The 25,364-nt window shown below is 45.5% G+C and overlaps 1 protein-coding gene and 1 long non-coding RNA gene across 3 annotated transcripts in view; one reads left to right on the top strand and one right to left on the bottom strand.

Annotated features, from left to right (window-relative positions):
- Positions 1 to 22,192, bottom strand: part of LOC141102838 (uncharacterized) — a 70,349-nt gene extending 48,157 nt beyond the window's left edge. For both annotated transcript variants that reach the window (XR_012235211.1, XR_012235212.1), the window contains exon 1: positions 21,890 to 22,192. This is a non-coding gene — a long non-coding RNA (uncharacterized lncRNA). The remainder of the gene's footprint in view (positions 1 to 21,889) is intronic.
- Positions 22,057 to 25,364, top strand: part of GNE (glucosamine (UDP-N-acetyl)-2-epimerase/N-acetylmannosamine kinase) — a 92,121-nt gene continuing 88,813 nt past the window's right edge. The window contains exon 1 of the mRNA XM_073591857.1: positions 22,057 to 22,306. Coding sequence (XP_073447958.1) covers positions 22,253 to 22,306 — 54 coding nt within the window. The 5' untranslated portion in view covers positions 22,057 to 22,252. The remainder of the gene's footprint in view (positions 22,307 to 25,364) is intronic.

The raw sequence follows: 25,364 nt of genomic DNA, 5'->3' as shown, positions 1-25,364 counted from the left end.
TACCTCTTTACTTTACATCCTTCCATCGATGCTATTACTAATCAAAATGTCCATCCGTATTACCACTATCAATGCAAATGGCCTTAATAGCCCATACAAAATGTCCCGATTATGGCGAGAAGCCATCTCTCAAAAAACACACATACTATGCGTCCAAGAAACGTACTTTATGCAAGACAAATCTCCCCCCGTCAACACCATCTCTACCCTCATACTTATTTTGCACACGATACCAAAAAAATGAGAGGTATCATGATTGCAATACGCAAATCCCTATCTTTCCAGCTCCGTCACTAAGAAGCTTATCCCTGTGGCACATACTTAATTCTAGATGCTCTCTTTGACAACATATCATATATTATTGTTAACATATATGCTCCCAACTCTCAAAAACAATTCTACAAAACGATAATGAATAAGCTTTCTCACTACCCAAAGGAACGCATAATTTTATGCAGAGATTTTAATGACACAATTGATAACGCCTCCTCTAACCAGCATAGACAAAGATCCATGGCCCTTTCCACACTCGCACAACTGGAAGATTTTTATGATCCCTGTTTGCATGGGACTGAAAGAGACTTTACCTTCTACTCAGCCGCACAAAAATCATACTCCATAATTGACCTTTTCCTGTTACACAAAAGTGCCATGCAAACCATATCCCAAGCGAATATAGGCTTAATAACATGATCGGACGTCTGGTATGACCTCTGACCCTTTCAATATCTCTAACGGCACAAGACAGGGATGCCCCCTCTCCCCGTTAATATTTGCACTAGTGATGGACCCCTTGCAGCAGCCATAAGAGCCCACCAGATGATCTCAAGGCTACAGATAGGAGACACTACCCATAAATTAGGACTCTATGCAGATGATGTCATTGTAATTCTGACCAATCCTCTCCAGTCCCTACTGGAGCAGCCCCACGGCACTACATGACCTCTTGGCACAATTTGGCCAGATATCCTTATACAAAATCAATTGGTCCAAATCCAACTTGATGGGCATATGTCTTGATCAAGATACAAAAGCTACTCTCACTCGTCTATCCCTGTTTCCATGGGCACCAGCCTCAATGCTTACTTACTTAGGGATACAGTTAACTGTCCCCTCCAGGAACACCCTCCGTATAAACTATGAAGCACTTCTTAAGAAACTGCAAGATATATGCACCTCCCTATGAACCACCCATGCCTCATGGGCTGGGAGGATAGCCCTATCTAAAATGTTTCTCTTCGCCCCTCCACCAAATTTCTTCTAGCTGCCATATGTCTACAACACCAGCCAATGCCATCCTTTATAAGTACAGTAAACGCAACTCTCAAGATGTGGAGTTCAATAATTTGTCAAGCTGACGGAATCTCGAAAAAAGCACTGAAATCTTTTCCTTTGTCTACGTTGAAAATAATATGCTCTGATATGTCACTAGCCTCCTGGACAACAGGAGGCATTACCACAATTGGAAACATTCTACATGAAGGGAAGCTACGCCCCTTCCAACAACTACATGAGGATTACAACATCCCCAATAAAGACTTTTTCAAATACCTAAGAGTGCGACACGCTTAGTCCTCTATCACATGGTCAGATCAACCCCTCACGACCAACCTCATACAAATCTACAACCACCCTACATCACATCTAAAGAGATCCTCTATTTTCTACAAGACGCTGGACTCCACACAAACCCCAGAGAAAACTTAATCGATGAAAAAATGAGAAGATAACCTGGACTTCTCAACAGACCTAACATCTTGGTACCTCACAACACGCCTCCCCTTTAAAGCCTCCAGATGTATATCCCACTGGGAAACAGCACAAAAAATACTCCACCAATGGTACTATACACCAACAAAAATATCCCACTTCTCCTCATCCCGCTCACCTGTTTGTTGGAGGAACTGCATAGATATACATATCTGGTGGTCCTGCCCCCTGCTCCTTCCCTGCTGGCAGTCTGTCCAAACTCTCATCACCAACATTACCAGCAACTCTACAAAAATAACCCCCAACTAGCATTACTAGGCCTGGGAATGGAAACATGGGACACCTCTCATCATATCATCCTCACCCACATTTTAATTGAGGCCAGACTCTCCATAACAAGGAAATGGAATGACTCGGCACCTTCATCACAACTACTCCCCCAACTCCTCAATCAACATCTGCAGATGGAACTCATGTTCACCAAAGCAAACTGACCCTGCCTAAATTTCAAAAAGAATGGGCCCCATGCCTCAAATACACCAACATTAACGCTACCTCCTTTCTTCGTTAACTACACAGCACTACTATTGTTGGATCACACAATACCTACCTTACTAGCAGAATACAGTCTTCTCTCTGCCCAATTGCTTAACCACCTCAATACAGGGCACTTAAACCCCCTTCCTGCCCAGACCAATTTTCAGCTTTCGGTGCTCTCACACTTTGAATGACCATTACTCAGTCATGCAACACTGTACCCAAATGAAATTTGTGTCCTTTTTTTCACACAAATAGAGCTTTCTTTTGGTGGAATTTAATCACTAAAGGGTTTTTTATTTTTTGTGCTATAAATAAAAAAAGACAGTAAATTTTGTGAAAAATTGCTTTTTTCTTTGTTTTTGTCATAAAATTTAGCAAATTAGTAATTTTTCTTCATAAATTTTGGCCAAAATTTTCAATTTTCAGTGATTGGCACCATAGTTTGTAGACTCTATAACTTTCACAAAGACCAAATATTATACATTAATTTGGGTTATTTTTACCAAAGATATATAGCAGTATAATGCTATATATCTTTGGCAAAAATAACCCAAATTAATGTATAATATTTGGTCTTTGTGAAAGTTATAGAGTCTACAAACTATGGTGCCAATCACTGAAAATTGAAAACATCTGATCAGGCCTTCAGTACATCAGGTGAATCTCATTTCTTGAGGTACTAACAAGTCAGAAAAGTACAAATACCCCCCAAATGACCCCTTTTTAGAAAGTAGACATTCCAAGGTATTAAGTTTTTTTAAGTAATTTTTCCCCACAATTCTTTGCAAAAGGAAGATTGTTTTTTTTTTTTTTCAAAATTGTCATATTAACTGGTTATTTCTCTCACAGAGCATATGCATACAACAAATTACACCCCAAAATACATTCTGCTACTCTTACCGAGTATGGGGATACCACATGTGTGGGACTTTTACACAGCCTGGCCACATACAAAGGCCCAACATTGAAGTAGCACCATCAGGCGATCTACGAGCATAAATTGCACATCTCATTTCTCAACCACCTATATTACACTTTTGAAGGCCCTGGAGCACCAGGACAAAGGAATTGCCCACAAAATGACCCCATTTTGGAAAGCAAACACCCCAACGTATAATCTATGAGGCAAAATGAGTCTTTTGAACGGTTATTTTTTTTTCTAGATGTTTTTGGAAAATGTGGAAAAAAAATGAAAACGCATTTTTTTTTTACACAAAGTTGTCCATTTATAAGATATTTCCAACACATAGCAAATACATAGCAAAAATGACACCCCAAAATACATTCTGCTACTCCTCCGGAGTATGGCGATACCACATGTGTGGGACTTTTACACAGCCTGGCCACATACAAAGGCCCAACATTGAAGTAGCACCATCAGGCAATCTACGAGCATAAATTGCACATCTCATTTCTCAACCACCTATTACACTTTTGAAGGCCCTGGAGCACCAGGACAATGGAATCGCCCACAAAATGACCCCATTTTGGAAAGCAAACACCCCAAAGTATAATCTATGAGGCATAATGAGTCTTTTTAATGGTTATTTTTTTTTCCAGATGTTTTTGTAAAATGTGGAAAAAAAATGAAAACGCATTTTTTTTTTACACAAAGTTGTCCATTTATAAGATATTTCCAACACATAGCAAATACATAGCAAAAATGACACCCCAAAATACATTCTGCTACTCCTCCTGAGTATGGCGATACCACATGTGTGGGACTTTTACACAGACTGGCCACATACAAAGGCCCAACATTGAAGTAGCACCATCAGGCGATCTACGAGCATAAATTGCACATCTCATTTCTCAACCACCTATAATGCCCCGTACACACGGTCGGACTTTGTTCTGACATTCCGACAACAAAATCCTAGGATTTTTTCCTACGGATGTTGGCTCAAACTTGTTTTGCATACACACGGTCACACAAAGTTGTCGGAAAATCTGATCGTTCTAAACGCGGTGGCGTAAAACAAGTACGTCGGGACTATAAACGGGGCAGTGGCCAATAGCTTTCATCTCTTTATTTATTCTGAGCATGCGTGGCACTTTGTCCGTTGGATTTGTGTACGCACGATCGGAATTTCCGACAACGGATTTTGTTGTCGGAAAATTTTATATCCTGCTCTCAAGCTTTGTGTGTCGGAAAATCTGATGGAAAATGTGTAATGGAGACTACACACGGTCGGAATTTCCGACAAGGTCCTATCACACATTTTCCGTCGGAAAATCCGACCGTGTGTACGGGGCATTACACTTTTGAAGGCCCTGGAGCACCAGGACAATGGAATTGCCCACAAAATGACCCCATTTTGGAAAGCAAACACCCCAACGTATAATCTATGAGGCATAATGAGTCTTTTGAACGGTTATTTTTTTTCCAGAAGTTTTTGGAAAATGTGGAAAAAAAATAAAAACGCATTTTTTTTTTACACAAAGTTGTCCATTTATAAGATATTTCCTACACATAGCAAAAATGACACCCCAAAATACATTCTGCTACTCCTCCTGAGTATGGGGATACTACATGTGTGAGACTTTTACACAGCTTGGCCACATACAGAGGCCCAACATCCAAGTAGCACCATCAGGCGTTCTAGGAGCATACATTACATAGATAATTTCCTGGCAACCTATCATTTTTGAAGGCCCTTCATATTTCTAACACATAGCATGTACATACCAAGAATTACAATCCAAAATAAATTCTTTTGCGGAAAGGATAAAAAAAAAGTATTACCTGTGCTTTTAGTAGTGTCCACAGAAGAGAGCACTGGTCCAGGCAGCAGTCAGGGATGTGCTTAGCGACAGCAATAGTAATTATCCAGGCAGCAGGCAGGAATATTGTCTATAGTCTGCACAAAGATATTGTCAGCACAGACAAAGCATTTGTCCATAGAAATTGTCCAGGCAGAGACAGCCAGCACAGCCATAATATTGGTCCTGGTACACTGTTACCTGCAGTCACTCATTATTGTACCGCTCTCCAGCCCTTCATAAACATACTGCCTCTTGCTACAGCGAATTATTTGCATAGTCCAGGTAGCAGGCAGAGGTGTGGTCCGTTCATGCGGCAGGCAAAGGCATGATGGCAGTAAGTCAGCAGAAGGCTGAGGGCCGCAATCGGGTAAGACCTGTGCACAGGGGCACAGGGGTAGAGGCTTCGAACCCACCCAAATCTCTGTGAAGCCTCCGGACTCCAGACCCTAATCCGGAAATTACAAAACCCGGAGAAAACAAAAAAAATTGTTATCTCCATCCGCGAAAACTATTCTGAAGCCCCTCACATATGTGAGACCCCTGTGTACTATAGTAGCAGGGCAACAGATCAGTCCAAGCGGTAGGCAAAAGCATAGTCCATAAAACAGGCCAGGGTCAGTTAACGTGCAAGCAGTCCAAGCGGTAGGCAGAAGCATAGTCACAAAACAAGCCAGGGTCAGTTCACGAGCAAGCAGTCCAAACGGTGGGCAGAGGCATAATCAAAACAGGCCAGGGTCAGTTCATGTGGAAGCAGTCCAAACAGTAGGCAGAGGCATAGTCAAAAAGCAGGCCAGGGTCAGTTCATGTTGAAGGCAGTGGCATGGTTATTTGGGGAAGCATGGAAAATGATCAGCGATAATGGGGAAAATATGGGCTAATAATCTAGGGATGTATGATACAATTTGAAGCATTCACGAATGCAAAGGCCAGGTTGTGAGGGACACTGGGGACAATGGAAGCTGGTATCTTTTCGAAAACCTCTTCTGCTGCACACGCGACATCTTTTTTGCCATCCTCGGCCTGCTTCCGATGGCGGAATGTTGTACGGGAAGTGGCGTTCATGAAGTCGGCTAACGGCATCAGAACGAAGTCCTTCTGGGGGGGGTCTTTGTTGATAGATGAGGGACGTGACTACTACTTCTATGAATTTTAGGAAGGGGGCGGGGCTTTCTGTGGATTTTGTGTAGACTATGTAGGAATTGTAAATGGCCAAATGGATTAGATAAATTGCTACCTTCTTGTACCAGAATCGGGACCTCCTTATTGACAAATAGGGCTGAATCATTTGGTCATTGAAATCCACCCCCCCCCCCATGTAGAGATTATAGTCTTGGACACATGTCGGTTTTTCAATGGGACCTCGTCTTCGCTGAACTACAACTGTAGTGTCATCATGAATGGTGGACATCATGTGCACGTTCCTGTTATCCTTCCACCTCAAGGCCAGCACTTCATTGCATCTCAGTGTTGCTCTTTCCCCCCTTTGCAGCTTTTTGTTCACTATGGACTGTGGGAAGTCCTTCCTATTTTTTCTTGAGGTTCCGCAGGCCAGGGTTTTTTCAATATATAGGTGTCTGAAAAGGGGCAGGCTGGTATAAAAGTTGTCCAGGTATATACGATAGCCTTTTTTCAGAAGTGGATAAGCCAGGTCCCATACGATTTTTCCAGTTGTGCCCATGTAGGCCAGGCACTCAGGGGGCTGGAGCTGGGAATCTCTTCCCTCATATATGCGGAACGCATATAGATATCCCGTGGCTCTCTCACACAGCTTGTAAAATTTGACTCCATATTTGGCCTTTTTGCTGGGAATATATTGTTTTATACCTAGCCGGCCTGAAAATAGTACCAGGGACTCATCCACGCATATATTCTTCTCGGGGACATAGAGTTCTGCAAATCGTTGAGAAAATAAATTTATCAGTGGGCGAATCTTGTATAGCTTATCGGAATTTGGATGATTGCGGGGAGGGCACTGGGTGTTGTCGTTAAAATGAAAGAATCTCATAATCATCTCATATCTGGACCTGGACATTGCGGCAGAATACATGGGCATATGGTGGATGGGGTTGGTGGACCAATAGGTATGTCCTTCATTTTTTTTTGTAAGCCCCATATTTAGGGTGAGACCCAAAAACAATTTGAACTCCTCCAAATTCAAATCTCTCCACTCAAACGGACGGGCATAAGATGATTGGGGGTTGCTGGCAATATACTGCTGGGCATACAAATTTGTCTGGTCCATAATGAACTGCAGTAAAGTGTCGGGCAAAAACAGGTGAAAAAAATTGATCTCTGTGAAATTTTGGGTGTTGGCCTGCACACCTGGCTGTGCTGTGAAAGGGGGAATATTTGGTGATCCCGAGTTGGAAGGCAGCCATGTTGGGTTGGCAAGACCATCTGGCATGTATGTAGCGGCCCTGGCACTTGGGGGACGTGACACTCCAGTAGTTGGGGGAGTTGAATTTCCTGTGCTGGTACTCAGGTGTGATGTGGCAGCATTGGTACTGGGCATTTGTGCGCGGGGCCTATCTCTGGTGGCAGCATCGGTAGTGGGCCTTTGTTCCTGGGGCCTATTGCTGGCGGCAGCACTGGTACTGGACCTTTCTTCCTGGGGCCTATTTCTGGCGGCAGAGCTGATACTGGGCCTGGGAATATAATTCTGGTTGCTGGCGGCTTCCTGGTTTCCAGAGTGTCGTGCCCTTTTAGGAGGGACCCATTCTTCATCCGAATCATTGCTACTCTCGATCGGTTCAAATTCCGAATTTGATTCGGAATCAGAATTGGACTCTGATGAGAACTCCCCGGTGCTCTCATCAGTCATAGAGAGGATCTGGAACGCCTCCTCACTAGTATATCCTCTTTTGGACATGGCTGTGTGGCGGGTAGCTGTGCGACGGGTGACAGATGGGTGGCAGGTGACGGTCACTGATGGGCTGTGCGATGGGTGGCAGGTGACGTTCACTGAGAGGTGATGGTGTGATGGGCGATGGTCACTGATGGGTGACAGGCAATGGTCACTGATGGGTGACAGGCCACGGACGGTGATGGTAATGGTCACAGGTGCACCGCTGATGGTCACTGATGGGTGACAAGGCACAGTCACTGATGGGTGACGGGTGACAGGGCACGGTCACTGATGGTTGACAGGCCACGGACGGTGACAGGTGATAGTCACAGATTGTTGACAGGCGATGGTCACTGACAGGCAACGGTCACTGATGGGTGAAGGGTGCACCGCTGATGGTCACTGATGGGTGACGGGTGACAGGGCACGGTCACTGGTGGGTGACGGGTGACAGGGCAGGTCACTGATGGGTGACGGGGGACAGGGCACGGTCACTGGTGGGTGAAGGGTGACAGGGCAGGTCACTGATGGGTGACGGGTGACAGGGCAGGTCACTGATGGGTGACGGGTGACAGGGCAGGTCACTGATGGGTGACAGTTGCACCGCTGATGGTCACTGATGGCAGTTTCTTATGTGACAGGTGCACTTTTATGGGGTGACTGTTGGGTGACAGATGACAATTGGGGGGGGTGATGGGACAGGTGTGGTGTTGGTGCAGACACTACAATACATAGATCTGTAACTCACTGCTCCTGGCTCTTCTCTCCTCACACTGGAAACGGTGTGTGAGGAGAGAAGAGCTAGTAACAGCTAGTGACAGCTCTTTGTTTACAGTTAGTGATCGGCTGTGAATGGATCACAGCCGATCACATGGTACACAGCCCTGGCCAATGGCTGTGTACTATCGTTGGTGACGAGCAGTGTTCCCGGGAACACGCCGCCACCGACGTGCACGCGCAGCGCGCTCACGATCGCGCGCATGTGCCGTGCAATGCGGGGATGTACCATTAGTGATCGGCCGTGATTTCATCACGGCCGATCACGTGGTAAACAGCCATGCCCAGTTGCTGTTCACCCCTGTCGGTGACGAGCGGTGTCTCAATGACACGCCGCCACCGACAGTACAGGGCTGCGCGCTCACGATCGCGCGCATGCCCTGTTTAAACGGGCTCACGTCATATGACGTCCGCCCAGAACAAGAGGCTTACCGTAACGCCGTCATATGACGGTGGGCGGTAGGCTAGTGGTTAAGTAAAAAAATGTGCACTTCCTCGCCATAGCTCTTCCTGCCCCTCCCCTCTTCTACCTATGTACCTGGACCTAAAATCTAGACTGCATAACACATTTTCATAAAAATTCTGTTTTGATGCGTTTGTGTTCACAAATGTTCTCTGATTTGTCATATATATACATTTGTCATGTATACTGCATCACCAATGCCTTATGATCCAATTATAAGTAAAAGTTTGTAACATTTCTAAAACCTCAACAAAAAAACTTAAGTGAAAAAAAAACAAAAACATCACATTGATATATACTGCGTTAAAGTGGATGTAAACCCGAATTTTTTTTTTTTTTTTTAATATCATACTGTAGAGTATAAGATTTCCTATCATTTGAGCCCAGTCTTGCCACACAGAGTTAATCCATCTCTGAGCAATCCTCTTTTATTGTTTAGTGAGAGAAATCTTGACAAACTGACAAAAACTTTGTCAAATACTCCCCCTTGCTGTGAGTGACAGCCTAAGACACATGCATGATTTTTTAATTCCCTCCCCCACTCCTTTCTTCAGCAGCTCTGCAAGGATTGTCTGTTCCACACCTTAGCATGATTTGGCATGCTGAAGTCATGTGGTTACTTTCCTGTCTTTTCACTGGATGTTAGAGATCATAGCAGAAGTTCAGTTAGAAATACACAGGAGAAAATGCATATTGACAAGGGGAGTGTACAGGTGGGCGGGGAGTCTACTGACATCACGACTCCACCCACAGAGCTCCAGACAACAGACCCACCCACAGAATCTGCAGTTTTTCAGCTCTCATAACAGACAGAGGGGAGACATTTGACAGGTAAAGATACATGCAGGAGGCATGTATATCCTTATAGATAACCCCTATAAGGAAAGGATGACATTGGGTTTACATCCACTTTAAATTTGCAGTAACACATATGCTGCTGGCCCCCTCACAGTGCCATGAGAAAGTCTGCCTCTTCTTGTTGGCCTCCCAGACATGATGGGGGGGCTTATTAACAAGATGTAAAAAAGATCTGGAAATGTGTACGTGGATGCACTTTAATTAATGGAAAGTGGTGTTTGTTGCACTTTAACGTGAGTATTCATTAGACAGACACACTCCACTGACACACTACAATATACTGCAGTAAAACTGCACTGACACACTGCAATAAACTGTGGTAAACGTGCACTAACGCACTGAAGTATACTGCGTTGAACGTGTAGTAACGCACTCAAATTTACTGTGCTAAACATGCAGTAACGCACTGATATATACTGCGTTAAACGTGCAGTGACGCACTCAAATATACTGTGTTAAACGCGCAGTAACGCACTGATACATACTGCGTTAAATGTACAGTAATGAACCGATAAACAGTATCTCGCCAAAGTGAGTACACCCCTCACATTTTTTTAAATTCTTTATTATATCTTTTCATGTGACAACACTGAAGAAATGACACTTTGCTACAATGTAAAGTAGTGAGTGTAAAGCTTGTATAATAGTGTAAATTTGCTGTCCCCTTAAAATAACTCAACACACAGCCATTAATGTCTAAACCGCTGGCAACAAAAGTGAGTACACCCCTAAGTGAAAATGTCCAAATTATGCCCAAAGTGTTAATATTTTGTGTGGCCACCATTATTTTCCAACGCAGCCTTAACCCTCTTGGGCATGGAGTTTACCAGAGCTTCACAGGTTGCCACTGGAGTCCTCCTCCATGACGACATCACGGAGCTGGTGGATGTTATGCCGCGTACACACGACCGGACTTTACGGCATACTTTGCCCGGTGGACTTTTCAATGGACTTTACGAGGGACTTTCCAAATGAACGGACTTGCCTACACATGATCAACCAAAGTCCGACGGATTCGTACGTGATGACGTACGACCGGACTAAAACAAGGAAGTTCATAGCTAGTAGCCAATAGCTGCCCTAGCATCGGTTTTTGTCCGTCGGACTAGCCTACAGACGAGCGGACTTTTCAACCGGACTCGAGTCCGTCAGATAGATTTGAAACATGTTTCAAATCTAAGTCCGTCAAACTTTTGAGAAAACAAAGTCTGCTGGAGCCCACACACGATCAAATTGTCCGACTAAAACCAGTACGCCGGACCACGTATGCCGTAAAGTCCGATCGTGTGTACGCGGCTTTAGAGACATTGTGCTCCTCCACCATTCGTTTGAGGACGCCCAACAGATGCTTAATGGGTTTAGGTCTGGAGACATGCTTGGCCAGTCCATTACCTTTACCCTCAGCTTTTTTAGCAATGCAGTGGTCATCTTGGAGGTGTGTTTGGGGTCATTATCATGTTGAAATACTGCCCTGCGCCCAGTCTCCGAAGGGAGGGGATCATGCTCTGCTTTAGTATGTCACAGTACATGTAGGCATTCATGGTTCCCCCAATGAACTGTAGCTCCCCAGTGCCGGCAACACTCATGCAGCCCCAGACCATGACACTCCCACCACCATGCTTGACTGTAGTCTTTGTACTCCTCACCTGGTTGCCGCCACACACGCTTGACGCCATCTGAACCAAATACATTTATCTTGGTCTCATCAGACCACAAGACATGGTTCTAGTAATCCATGCTCTTAGTCTGTTGTCTTCAGCAAACTGTTTGCGGGCTTTCTTGTGCATCAACTTTAGAAGAGGCTTCCTTCTGAGACAAAAGCGATGCAGACCAATTTGATGCAGTGTGCGGCATATGGTCTGAGCACTGACAAGCTGACCCCCCACCCCTTCAACTTCTGCAGCAATGCTGACAGCATTCATACGTCTATTTCCCAAAGACAATCTTTGAATATGACGCTGAGCATGTGCACTCAACTTCTTTGGTCGACCTTGGCGAGGCCGGTTCTGAGTAGAACCTGTCCCGATACACCACTGTATGGTCTTGGCCACCGTGCTGCAGCTCAGTTTCAGGGTCTTGGCAATCTTTAAATAGCCAAGGCCATCTTCATGTAGAGCAACAATTCTTTTTTTCAGTTTCTCAGAGAGTTCTTTGCCATGAGGTGCCAAGTTGAACTTCCAGTGACCAGTATGAGAGAGTGAGAGCGATAACACCAAATTTAACACACCTGCTCCCCATTCACACCTGAGACCTTGTAACACTAACAAGTCACATGGGGGAGGTAAAATGGCTAATTGGGCCCAATTTGGACATTTTCACTTAGGGGTGTACTCACTTTTGTTGCCAGCAGTTTAGACAATAATGGCTGTGTGTTGAGTTATTTTAAGGGGACAGCAAATTTACACTGTTATACAAGCTGTACACTCACTACTTTACATTGTAGCAAAGTTTCATTTCTGCAGTGTTGTCACATGAAAAGATATAATATAAATATTTACAAAAATGTGAGATACTGTATACTGCGTTAAACGTGCAGTAATGCATCAAATATACTGCGTTAAACATGCAGTAGCGCACTGAAATATACTGCGTTAAACATGCAGTGATGCACTGAAATATACTGCGTTAAACGTGCAGTACTGCATGAAATATACTACGTTAAATGTGCAGTAACGCACTCAAGTATACTGTGTTAAATGTACAGTAACGCACTGATATATACTGCGTTAAATGTGCAGTAATGCATTTAAATATAGTGAGTTAAACGTGCAGTAATGCACTGATATATACTATGTTAAATGCGCAGTAATGCACTGATATATACCTCGTTAAATGCGCGCAGTAACGCACTGAAATATACTGTGTTAAACATGCAGTAATGCACTGAAATATACTGTGTTAAACGTACAGTAACGCATTGATATATACTGTGTTAAATGTGCAGTAAGACACTGATTGATATATATATATATATATATATATATATATATATATATATATATATATATATTGCGTTAAACGTACAGTATCGCACTGATATATACTGCATTAAACAAGCAGTAATGCACTGATATATACGGCGTTAAACGTGCAGTAACGCACTGATATGTACTGCGTTAAACATGCAGTAATGCACTCAAATATATGCTGCATTAAACGTGCAGTAACGCATGGATATATACTGTGTTAAACATACAGTAACGCACTGATATATACTGCATTAAACGTGCAGTACCGCACTCAAATGTACTGCGTTAAATGTGCAGTAACGCACTAATATATACTGTGTTAAACGTACACTAACGCATTCAAATATACTGCATTAAACGTGCAGTAATGCACTCAAATGTACTGCATTAAACGCATAGTAAGGCACTGATACATACTACGTTAAACGTGCAGTAACACAGGGGGCAAGTACAACCCAGAGGCTCATGGTTCAGCAGCTTGGCCCCCTTCTGCTCTCCCTTTTCCCTGCCTCCTCCTGACCCCCATCCCAGGCTGAAGCTCTGCTCCAGGTACTCTTTGTTCACTGGGAGGGGCGGGCAGGACAGTGCCTGCTGCGCCGCCTCTGGGTTCCTGAACTAGCTGGCAGGGGGGCAGCCAGGGGCTGTTGGGGGGAGCCAGAGTGGCTTGGTTGGGGCTGGCCAGGAGAGGAGAGCCTCCAGTGGGGCAGGGAGCCAGCCTCTGCTTGGACATGGCTTACACCATCCATGCCGGGGGGGGCTGCACTTTGTCCTCGTCTTTATCCTAAACTTTGAAGGACACTGGCAGGGACTTTTTATTCCTCTTCACCACAGGGCATTTTATGAAATCACTGGGCCTGTGTGTTTGATCATAAGTTGGGCTCCATTGCCTAATTAAAAGAAAATAATTTGATGTGTTTAGTGCACCATGGCAAAGAGTGGGCATGGTTTTCATTGAGGCTGGGGTGTAACTATGATTGTAAAAGCCCTGGGGTATCTTTGGGAGCATTAAACAGAGAAGTAATGTGGCAATCATAATGGTGAGGGTGGCCAAATTGCGTTGACAGCGGGAGGGGCTTACATGGGTGTGGTTAACTTAAAGGGTGTGGTTAACTAAACCAAAAGCCTTCTTATACCCATAAAATATGCTTAGACTTCTGTGCCACAAGAGTCTCACAGACATGTATAAACCTCAGCACAATCATTTAAAAAAAAAAATTAACTGTTCCATTACATATGATTTTGTGTACACTGAATATAGACAGAAGACCTGACACTTTGCGTAAGCGACCTTAAAGCAGTAGTAAACCACATTTTTTTTAACCCTGTAAGACAATGGCATAATGTGCTAGTATGGATAGCATACTAGCACATTTTGAAATACTTACCTTAGAACACAGCCCTCCAGTAGCGCACTGTCACCGCTGAAAGCATTTCCATCTTCACCCGATCTTCCTTCCGGGCTCACATCCTCCACCCGTCTGATTGGCCGCGCCGCAATGACGTCATGGACCGCGGTATGGACCTCTGGAGGAACAGCGCGGGGATGCCGGGGATTGGTGTTCTGGCTCCCTCCCTAGTGCTCGGTTCTTCCACAGAATCTGTGACCGAACCCAGGGTAGGGAGAACTCATGTACCATGCCACATGATATGGGAGAATGGAAAGAGTTAAGTAGCTGCACACATAAAGTCCATGCTAGGAGTTACGCTGGACTGGTGGAGAGGTCAGGGGCTCAGCAGTGTTCCTCCTAAATCCAACATGCAACGAGTAAGGTGTGTAGTGATATGGGACGGTATGATCACAAAGAAACTTGTATATTTTACATCTGCTGGCTTCTCCTTCTCCCCCCTTTCGCCGCCTTTTGATGCTGCAGGGGAGACACAGGGGATTTAACTGTGAAAGTAGATTACCCCCCTGGCTGCTCCCCCTGTACAGCTCTCCTCCTCACCAATACCCTCCCTGCAGCATTGCTGGCTTCCCCTTCTCCACCTACCGCCAGCTTCAGCTGCTGCTGGGGTGAGAAACGGAGAGCGGAGGGGGTGGGGGTGGTGGGATTGGTAAACATGTCATGTGTTTGTGTATTCAATCATCAGTAAACTGTGTTTACTATGCTTCAGTTTGTGAATGAATAGGAGCCTCTGTACAGAGACATCTAGTCATTCATCTGCAGTGAAGCTGAGGGTGCAGAGAAAGAGTCCTCAGTCCCCTTATCTGTCTCAAAAAAGAGACATAAGGGGTCTGTTTAGACCCCTGATGCTTCACCAAAGCCCCCTCCCCCATCTTCTCCCCCTTAGTAAAGCTTTGTTCACACAGCGTACATCCATCTGAAGCCATGTTTACCAGAAAAGGGGTGCCCAGGTGTGCCATGCATCCCAGCACAAGCAGTGGGAATTCATGTCAGTTGGGATGCAGTGGCCGCTGCTCTTGAGTTGACATCCATGTGGGTGTGGATGGATGTCCCTGAACTCACTCTGTCTGCATTTGGGGCCATGCATCCACACCCACATGGATGTCAGATTGGGAGCAGCGACTGTGTCCATGCAGCTGCTGCATCCCAATTGACGTGAATGGGACTGCCTGCAAGGGGATGCAAGGGGCACCTGTGCACCCCATGCTCATAAACACAGCCCTTACACGGCATACACTTTAGCATTGTCCATGTGAACAAGGCCTTAGTAGGAATTTACCAGGAATTTTTAAAAATATGTTGTGTTTATGTAAGCTAATAATATTTTTTAGCAGTGGCGTCGCTAGGGGGTGGCTAATGGGACTATAGCCCCGAATCTGGGACCCATAGCTCCGAGTCTCTTACCTAGGGTTGGCTCTGGGCTCCATCTGCTCAGCTGGTGGCCCGGGGAGGAACATGACTAGTTAATGTTATCAGGCACAAGTTTTTATCTATATTCAGCAGTTTTGACAATGTAATTATTGTCCCGACGTCCACTTCTATACCAATCTGCCGGGCAATGTAATTGCTGGGAACCGCAGCACAAGGATTACTCTGCCGGGACTATTTGATGATTTTCCGGCTCAGGCTGAGTACACCTTGTGCTGCGATGTAAGGGGGGGCTCTCTGGGGACCTTAAAGTAAGGGGGGACTCTCTGGGGACCCTGATTTAAGGAGAGGCTCTCTGAGGACCCTGATGTAAGGGGAGGCTCTCTGAGGACCCTGATGTAGGGGGAGGCTCTCTGAGGACCCTGATGTAAGGGGAGGCTCTCTGGGGACCCTGATGTAAGGGGGGCTCTCTGGGGACCCTGATGTAAGGAAGGGGGTCTCTGGGGACCCTGATGTAAGGGGGTGCTCCCTGGGGACCTTGATGTAAGGGGAGGCTCTTTGGGGACCCTGATGTAAGGGGAGGCTCTCTGGGGACCCTGATGTAAGGAAGGAGCTCTCTGGGGACCCTGATGTAAGGAAGGGGATTTCTGGGGACCCTGATGTAAGGAAGGGGATCTCTGGGGACCCTGATGTAAAGAAGGGACTCTCTGGAGACCCTGATGTAAAGAAAGGGCTCTCTGGGGACCCTGATGTAAAGGGAGGCTCTCTGGGGACCCAGAGAAGGGGAATTTCTGCACCTTTTCTCTTCTGTCACTAGGTGGCACTGTGGCTGGTGATATTAGATTGACAAGGGCTTTGAAAGATCAGATTATGAATGGATGGGCGTCTCAGCCAATTTCAGGGATTTCTTTAGTTCCTTTGCCTGCTGGGAGAGCCTATTTATTTGGGTGGAGTCAGGTGATCGGGGTTCTGTGCCACATGGATGGCTGTCTGGGTGGACGTGTGTCATGTCGCCCCGTGCCACTAGGCCGGAAGTCTGAGGCCTATCCCGGGGACACTTGGCTGCTAGGCTGCCTGAGGCCTAACCAGGAGCAGGAGAAGCAGCGTAGGGTTCGGACTGTAGGACTGGAGTCCAACCGAGTTGTGAAGGTTCATCCGGACAGGGAACCAGTTGTTGGTAGAGGTAAAAGGGAAGCAGTCGCCACTAAGGCACCATCCACCTTGTTACCGGAGACCACTGTGAGTAAGCTTAAGCAAGTACAAGAGCAGTCTTCTCACCAGCCGGGTAAGGTGAAGAAGTGGGAAAGCTTCAGCGAGTGCCAAGCCAGGGACCCAGCAGGTTAGCGAGGATGATGCTTGAGGAGTGTACAGCGGGATAGCTGTGGAAGAGCTCAGGAGATCGGGTGACGATTGGATGGGGAAGTCTAGTGAGAGACTGGGAGCTCAGTGAGTGAAGATCTACAGTGGGATGCTGTGAGATAAGAGAAGAACTATTCTGTGTTACCAAGAGTTTTGTGCAAATACCTTTAGTGACTGTTACAAGTTCAGTTGCCATAGGAGACGGCGGTCTTACCTATACAGACATGGTCTCCGGCTGGAGGTCTTTCCCTATATAGCTGTCTTCCTATAGAGTCTCGGAGTCTGTCCATTATTATTGCATCTATTCAAGGGTGTCCTGGCCCTAACCCCCTCTCCCACAGTTCTTGTTAAGAGACAATAAATCTCTTGTTCGCATTCAAAAAGTGACTGGCGCCCATCATTTCTTCTTGCATTACACTCACCATGCCTGTTAACCCACTCTACAAGGAAGGATGTCAGCTCTCCCTAACTCTGGATGTAACTATTAGGCTTCTGGAGGCCCGAGACCTTGCTACATACAAAAACAAGGTGATTTAGAAGTGAGTGCTGGGCTGGGCAGGATGACAGGTGGACCACAACTTTCAGCAGCCCTTATGGGGGTACCACTACACATGATCTGACACTTACAGGTCTGGGGTGTGCGCGCGCTCCCGGCGATCTGCTCCCGCTGTGATTTGACACAGCGGGAGCCAATCAGTGGGTCCGGCCCCGCCGATCGTTCGGGACACAAGCAGAATAGCAGTCTGCCTATGTAAACAAGGCAGATTGTCGTTCTGTCAGCGGGGAATGCTTTGATCCTGTGTTTCTGCAAAGCAGGAATATGGATCTTTGCCTTCCCCTAGTCAAAGCAACTCCCCCACAGTGAGTAAGCACAACCTAGGCATAACCTTTTCCCAGCCAGTGTTATTAGTACAGTGACAGTGCATATTTTTTAGCACTGATCACTGTATTAGTGTCACGTCACTGATTTCAAAAAAGTGTCAAAAGTGTCAGTTAGGTGTCCGATTTGTCCGGTGGAAAATCACATCTCATGAGATACAGACCCTGCCACTTTCCTCAATAGAGCCCTGCAAATGTAACAGCTGATTAAGAATTAGGAAATCACTCCCATTCACATTAATCTTGCACATGGACACAAACAGCTATTTATTCAGAATAACAAAAGGTAGGAATCTGCAACAACGTTTGTTACCGGTTCCCACCCAGCCTATAGTCAAATGACGGCCGGGCAAGACTGCTCTAGATCTGGGTGGATGGTATATGACGTCCTCCCCAGAACGCGCCTCCTGCATGCCCCCCAGGCCACCCTGAGGCACGATCGGTCACCTGCTCTGTCCACTGGATACACCGATTAACAGATCAGTGTACCAGCCCACTGCCGGTACCATGTGATCACTGTGACCAATCACAGCAGATCACATGACAATTGTACACAATGGATGGCTTCCATGCCGGTTTCCCTTACAATGAATGGCGGGAACCCTGGACAGTAAGTGTCCTAATATTAATAGTCAGCAGCTGCAGTATTTGTAGCTACTGACTTTGAATTTTTTCGTGGGGGGGCTCCTCTTTAACCACTTCAGCCCCGGAAGATTTAGCTGCGGGCCATTTTTTGCGATTCGGCACTGCGTCGCTTTAACTGACAATCGCGCGGTCGTGCGACGCTACACCCAAACAAAATTGACGTCCCACAAATAGAGCTTTCTTTTGGTGGTATTTGATCGCCTCTGTGGTTTTTATTTTTTGCGCTATAAACAAAAAAAGGGCAACAATTTTGAAAAAAACACAACATGTACTTTTTGCTATAAAAAACATTCCCATTTTTTTTCAAAAAAAAAAGCTAATTTTTTTCTCAGTTTAGGCCGATATGTATTTTTTCACATATTTTTGGTAAAAAAAAAAAAAAAATCGCAATAAGAGTATATTGATTGGTTTGCGCAAAAGTTATAGTGTCTACAATATAGGGGATAGATTTATAGCTTTTTTATTATCATTTTTTTTTTTTACTAGTAATGGCGGCGATCTGCAATTTTTATCGTGACTGTGACGTTATGGCGGAAACAATTTTGACACATTTTCGGGATCATTGTCATTTATACAGCGATCAGTGCTATAAAAATGCATTGATTACTGTATAAATGTCACTAGCAGTGAAGGGGTTAACACTAGGGGCCGATCAAGGGGTGAATTGTGTTCCCTGGGAGGTGATTCTAACTGAAGGGGGAGGGGACTGACTGGAGGAAGTGACGGATCAAGGTTCCTAGCTAATAGGAACCTCCTCTCATTCCTCTCAGAACAGAACACGAAAGTGTGTGTTTACACACACACTTCCGTGTTCTGTCCCTCGCACTCACGACTGTCGACCACGAGCATCAGCACCCCCGCTGTGCAGTGGGTGCGTGCATGCGCCTCCAGCGGCGTGCGTGCGCCTGCTATACCGATCCCGTGAGCCAAAGTATAGCTACAACGGTTCATGGGATCGTGGCGACCTGCCGCAGTATAATGATGGCAGCTGGTCGGCAAGCGGTTAAATACCACCAAAGAAAGCTCTATTTGTGTGAAAAAATGATAAATATTCCATGTGGGTACAGTGTTGCATGACCCCCACAGTTGGCATTTAAAGTGTGACAGTGCTGAAAGCTGAAAATTGGCCTGGGCAGGAAGGGGGTGAAAGTGCTCTATCAGAATACTGCTACCCATCAAAAAATGCAACGGAAATGCAACCAATAGGTTTCCTAATGTGACAGAACATGAAGGCGGCAGCGGACATCTTCTTACACCCAGGTAAGTCTTCAATTGCACACTTATTTTAGCAGCTAACTCACCTTATTTACTAAAATACATAGCTCCCAACTGTCCCTGATTTGGAACAAAGTTCCTCTGTTCCTCTTTCCCTCTCATGTGTCCCTCATTTTGGTCTGATCTAAATAGTTGTATATTTTATTTTATTTATTTCAGGTACTTATATAGCGCCGTCAGTTTGTATATAAAATTAACTACTTATCTATCAAAAAGTTTTAGTTTTAGTGCTAAACCTTTCATCCAATTTCTAAATTGCTGCATTTGTAAATGTCCAAAAGCCAGTATAAAGGAATAGTAGTGGTAAAAAAAGCATTTGTGGGTTTAACCAATCATTTTTTTGTACAATTCTCCTTTAAGCTGGACACGGTAGGGGGTGTGTCCTATGCCTACATACTTTTGCTAATAGGTGTCCCTCATTCCAATTTCAGAAAGTTGGGAGGTATGTGAAATGTGTATGTTGGAACGCATGGTGCACGGGCCAGTAAGCATTTTTTGGCTCAGAACATCACTTCTGTTACATTTTCTGATGGGTAGCGGTATTCTGACAGGACACTGGTATTCAAGTTGCCTGCGCGCCCCCTGTGGGGCGCATGTGGCGTGCTCTGTGATCATTGAGTCTATGAGACTCTGCTTTACAGATTGGATCTTGGCCCCTTACCACGTGATCAGCTGTCAGCCAATGATAGCTGATCATGTGATGTAAACAGAAGTTCGGTAACAGTTTTTTTTTTCCCTCACGCTGCCAGCGTGAGGCAATGACGTCCCTGGGGGGGGGGGGCAGAGGGGGCCCTGACCCCCCCAACATTATGCTGTGCCCCACCATGTGACCCCCCCAATTAAAAAAAACATTTTTTTTTTTTTTTTTACAAAAAGGCAATGTCTCTTTGTTTGCATCCGTAGCGGATGCGCCACATCTTACTTGGGCCGCCGCTGGAGTAACACAGTCTCTATTGACAGGGAGAGCGTCCCCAGTCAGCTCCTGCGGGTGATTCCTCCCCCCTCCCTCTGCTTGCTGACACTGCATAATGCGAGCTCTCACACAACCACAGCCGCCCGATCTGCTCCTTCCCCTGCATCCTCATTGGCAGGGAGAAGAGCGAGTTGCAGGAAGGACTCCACCAGGACTCTCAGTTACTGAAAAAACAGACTGATTTCTCCCGTCCTTAGGACAGAAGAACTAGCCTGTAAATTCCAAGAGATGCCAGACCAGCGCTGTCAATAGCAGGGGCAGGACAGCAAGAGGAGGCTGGGGAACCCCACAGTGGCAGAACACCAGGGCCCGGTGGCAAGACAACCTTTGCAACCCTGATAGTTCTCCCACTGCTTTGGATCCTTATATTTTCTTGGTATGCTGGTGACATATATCTCTTGTTTTCTGCCACCCTGGGGGGGTCCCAATAGAGTAGGAAGGGAGCTCACTGCAGAACATGTGAAAGGGTCGTTGTGGGATCGTAGTAAAGGGCCCCAGGATATATATATAATTGCATTTAATAGTTGCCCCCCTACTTTTGTCCCTGTCCCCCTATGTGCCCCCCTTAAATATGAAAGCTGGAGATGCCACTGGCATGAGGGGAAAAAAAAAAGATGATGTCCCTCACACAGAGAGCCGCGGCTGCCTCATCTGTGCCTTCCGATGCCACCTACCAGTGCCCAACAGTGCCATCTATCAATACCACCAGTGCTGCCAATCAATGCCCACCAGTGCCTCATCATCAGTGCTGCCTATCAGTGTCACCTACCAGTGCTCATCAGTGCCGCCTTATCAGTGGCCATCAGTGCAGCCTCATCGGCGCACATCAATGGAGGAGAAAAATGACCTGTTTTCACAATTTTATAACAAACTATGAAACTTTTTTTTTTTTAATTTTCTGTCTTAGCATTCAATGTGTGAGAGTGCTGAAAGCTGAAAATTGGTCTGGGCAGGAAGGGGGTTTAAGTGGAAGTGGTTAAAGGGTGTGACACCCTAGTAATCTTTGAGGGCTTTCATGTTGTTCAGGTAAAACTCCACCTCTGAAAGATTACCTACCCTGCTTTAGAGAATGCAGAGCCTGAACTGGATGGACTTGTGTCTTTTTGGAAGCCAATCAGCTAGCTGTCACTTTGGGAAATTCCCCAGCCCGTGTACATCCATCCGGTGCATTGTTTGCAGAGTGGTAATGAAGTCATGGAGAGGAAGGAAGGCGTGGCGCCGGCCAGTTGTAGCCGAGAAGATGTCAGTGATTGGGATTTGCATAGTGGGCGGGGCCGTGTCCACCTCCGTTAGGAATGGAATGCAATTGGCAATGAAAGAAACACTACATTTCATCGGGTCCAGCGGCTGCGTGGATCAGGGCCCCGGGCACAGCACAGCGGGAATCGGCTCAGCCTGCCACACATCGGGCCAATCGGGATGGAGAACAATCACTATCATCGCACTGGTAACAGCTCTGTACGAGGTCCTCATGTAAGTCAGATGTCGCCTTCTTTTTTGTCAGCACAGGCCTGGGGACATTGATGTAGAGAGGGGAGGATGTACGTGACTACAGCAGATGTCATCGTGCCACGTCTGTGTAATAGAACACAGGACAGACTCCTCTATTCTCATGTCTTTGTCTGTCCCCCCATTATACACTGCCAATAGGGGGACTCGGACACATCATTCCCCTTCTACAATACTCAATTGTGCAACAACAAAAAAAAGCAGCTGTTTGTGTGGCTGCCAATCAGCTTCATGCTTTCATTTTGAAGGATAACTGAACAGGCTGAAGGTAGAAGCTGATTGGTTGCCATGCACAGCTGCTCCAGTTTTTCCCAACAGTGATCTTCTTCTTCTTCTTCTTCTTATTATTATTATCCTTCCATTGGCTGCCACTTGCCCAACAAATTAAATTCAAAATACTAACAATAAGTTACAAAGCCATCCACAGCTCTAATCGCCCTCTCCGTTCCTCCCAGGACCTCCTGCTCTCTAGCTCCCTCATCACCTCCTCCCATACCTGCCTCCAGGACTTCTCCCGAGCCTCACACATCCTCTGGAATTCCCTACCCCGATCTGTCAGACTGTCTCCAAATTTACCAACTCCTAGGCGATCCCTGGAAACCTTCCTCTTCAGAGAAGCCTATCCTGCCTCCATCTAACAACTGCACTGTTTTCTCCATTAGCTCATCTCCCACAGCTGTTACCCTTTTGTATAACTTGACCCTCCCTCCTAGATTGTAACCTCTAACGAGCCCTGTTAATGGAGCTTATAATCTAAAGGGAGGGATCTACAAAATATCCCTGTTATTAGTCATGCGTTTAGGTGGAAAAAATGATGTCGATGTAAAACCTGATTGACATTTAGCCCTCGTTCACATTGACTGCGGCTTTGAATTCATGTGACTTCACCTGAAATCTCACGTTTTCAAAGCCACATGTCAGTGCGACTTCAGGTGCAACTTAGAAGACTATATGAAAAAGGATAAGAAAGTTGCGTGGCCTGATGCATGAGTCCTTTTAAGCGTTTATTTCAAACAGATAAATATGTACAGAAAATATCACGTATTCATAGGCGGCTAGGATACACTAAAACAAAACGATGCCCATATAAAGGATAAAAGGTGAATAATCGGCTTATTTGGCTAACATGTTTCGAGTATAATCCTCTTCCTCAGAGCCTTAGAGGACCAGGTCTGGTTTGTATGTTATAGTAGTGGGGGCCGGATGGATGATGTATCACAAGGTGAATATTGACCAACCGGGAGAGTTATTATTCCCTGATGTGTTATTCTATCTGCATCACCACGCTCTTAGCATCATACGAGTGTGTGCAGGGATCAGGTCACCCATTTGTCTTGCAATCCTACCCAATAGAGTGTTGATGTTGTGATCTCTCAGACCCGCACTGATCCGTGGCTGGACGTGTATGTAGGGACGAGCTCTCTCACCAATAAGCCGTCGGTGGAGCTGTACAGATGCCCCCTGCAGTAGTGTTGCTGTTCGCCACTGTGCAGCCTTGCTGCTCTCAGTAGTTGTGCTTGGGGAGATGAAGAGATGCAGTACACAGCCGTATATCTTCATCTCCCCAAGCACAATATTCACCTTGTGATACATTGACAGGTCAAATCGCATGACAGGTCACACCCTATTGTTTGTAATGGAACTGTTCAAATCGGTGCAACGCCGACTTTGTGGTGTCTCACCAATTTGAAAAAGTAGTTTCTGCACTGCTTTTGGTGATTTTTCAGGTGCAGCTTGCATAGACATCTGTGCATGAAGTCGTACAGACGTCAGCCAGGTCGCACCTGAAGTTACATTGACATGAAATCACGTGATTTCAAGTGAAGTTGCAGGATTTCAAAGCTGCATTCAGTGTGAACCTAAACAAAAGGTAGTTTTTTTTTTTTTTAATAATAAAAATATTATACTTACCCGCTCTGCACGATAGTAATGCACAGAGTGGCCCTGATCCTCCTCTTCTGGGAGGCAGCTTCCTTGGCTGAAAACAATAAGAGAGTTTAGTTCCGCTTTAACAGTTTCAAAAAACAGTTCCATTCCAGCATGTGTCGGGAATGTAACTGTCACATTGGTTGTGCTCTCAACCAAACTGTAAAATCATCCAATGGCTGGTGTCATAACTGATCACGTGCAGCGCCATGGCAGTTGCAAATTAAACAGAGGCCAAGATGATCAAAATGATTGGAGGGTTTAGTTCCGATTTGAAGTGACATTGAATGATATCCTTGTTCTTCAAAAATAGTCTATGCAAATCCACTACTTAAAGTGGTGTTCCGGCCGAAATTATACTTTTTAAATAAAAATACCCCTATAATACACAAGCTTAATGTATTCTAGTAAAGTTAGTCTGTAAACTAAGGTCTGTTTTGATAGTTTATAGCAGTAGTTTGTTATTTTATAAACTTACAGCAGGCCGTGGCCATCTTAAGTGTGGGCATCTGAAGCCAGACTGTATTTCTTCCTGGATCTCATCCTTGCAGATCTCGCACATGCTCAGTGCAGCACAAGCAGTGTAATAGGTTTCAGGTCAGGTTTCCATAGCAACGGCAGTTTCAGAGGAAGTTGCCGCCCCTTCCCAGAAGGCATTGCAAACAGGAAATGATGCGATGGGCCGCGGCCGGGGAGGAGGAAGTGAAAAATGAATATAGCAGATATACAGTAGGTGCTGAGAAAAAAAATTAAAAACCATCCAATTTGTTTACAGTGCGCAGTTTAGTGAGGGATACTGAAGAGTTGTAAAAGTGGGTGGAACGCCACTTTAACCACTTACAGACTGGAAGATTTTCTCCCTTAATGGCCAGGCCATTTTTTGCGATACGGCACTGCATCGCTTTAACTGACAACTGCGTGGTCGTGAGATGTTGTACCCAAACAAAATTGACGTGCTTTTTTTCCCACAAATAGAGCTTTCTTTTGGTGGTATTTGATCACCTCTGCGGTTTTTATTTTTTGCGCTATACCAAAAAAAGACCGACAATTTTGAAAAAAAATCAATATTTTTTACTTTTTGCTATATTAACCACTT

Source organism: Aquarana catesbeiana, linkage group LG01, assembly GCF_042186555.1.
Source record: "Aquarana catesbeiana isolate 2022-GZ linkage group LG01, ASM4218655v1, whole genome shotgun sequence".
NCBI lineage: Eukaryota > Metazoa > Chordata > Amphibia > Anura > Ranidae > Aquarana > Aquarana catesbeiana.
The sequence above is the reverse complement of the archived record's forward strand: the minus strand, read 5'-3'. Positions and strand labels throughout refer to the sequence as shown.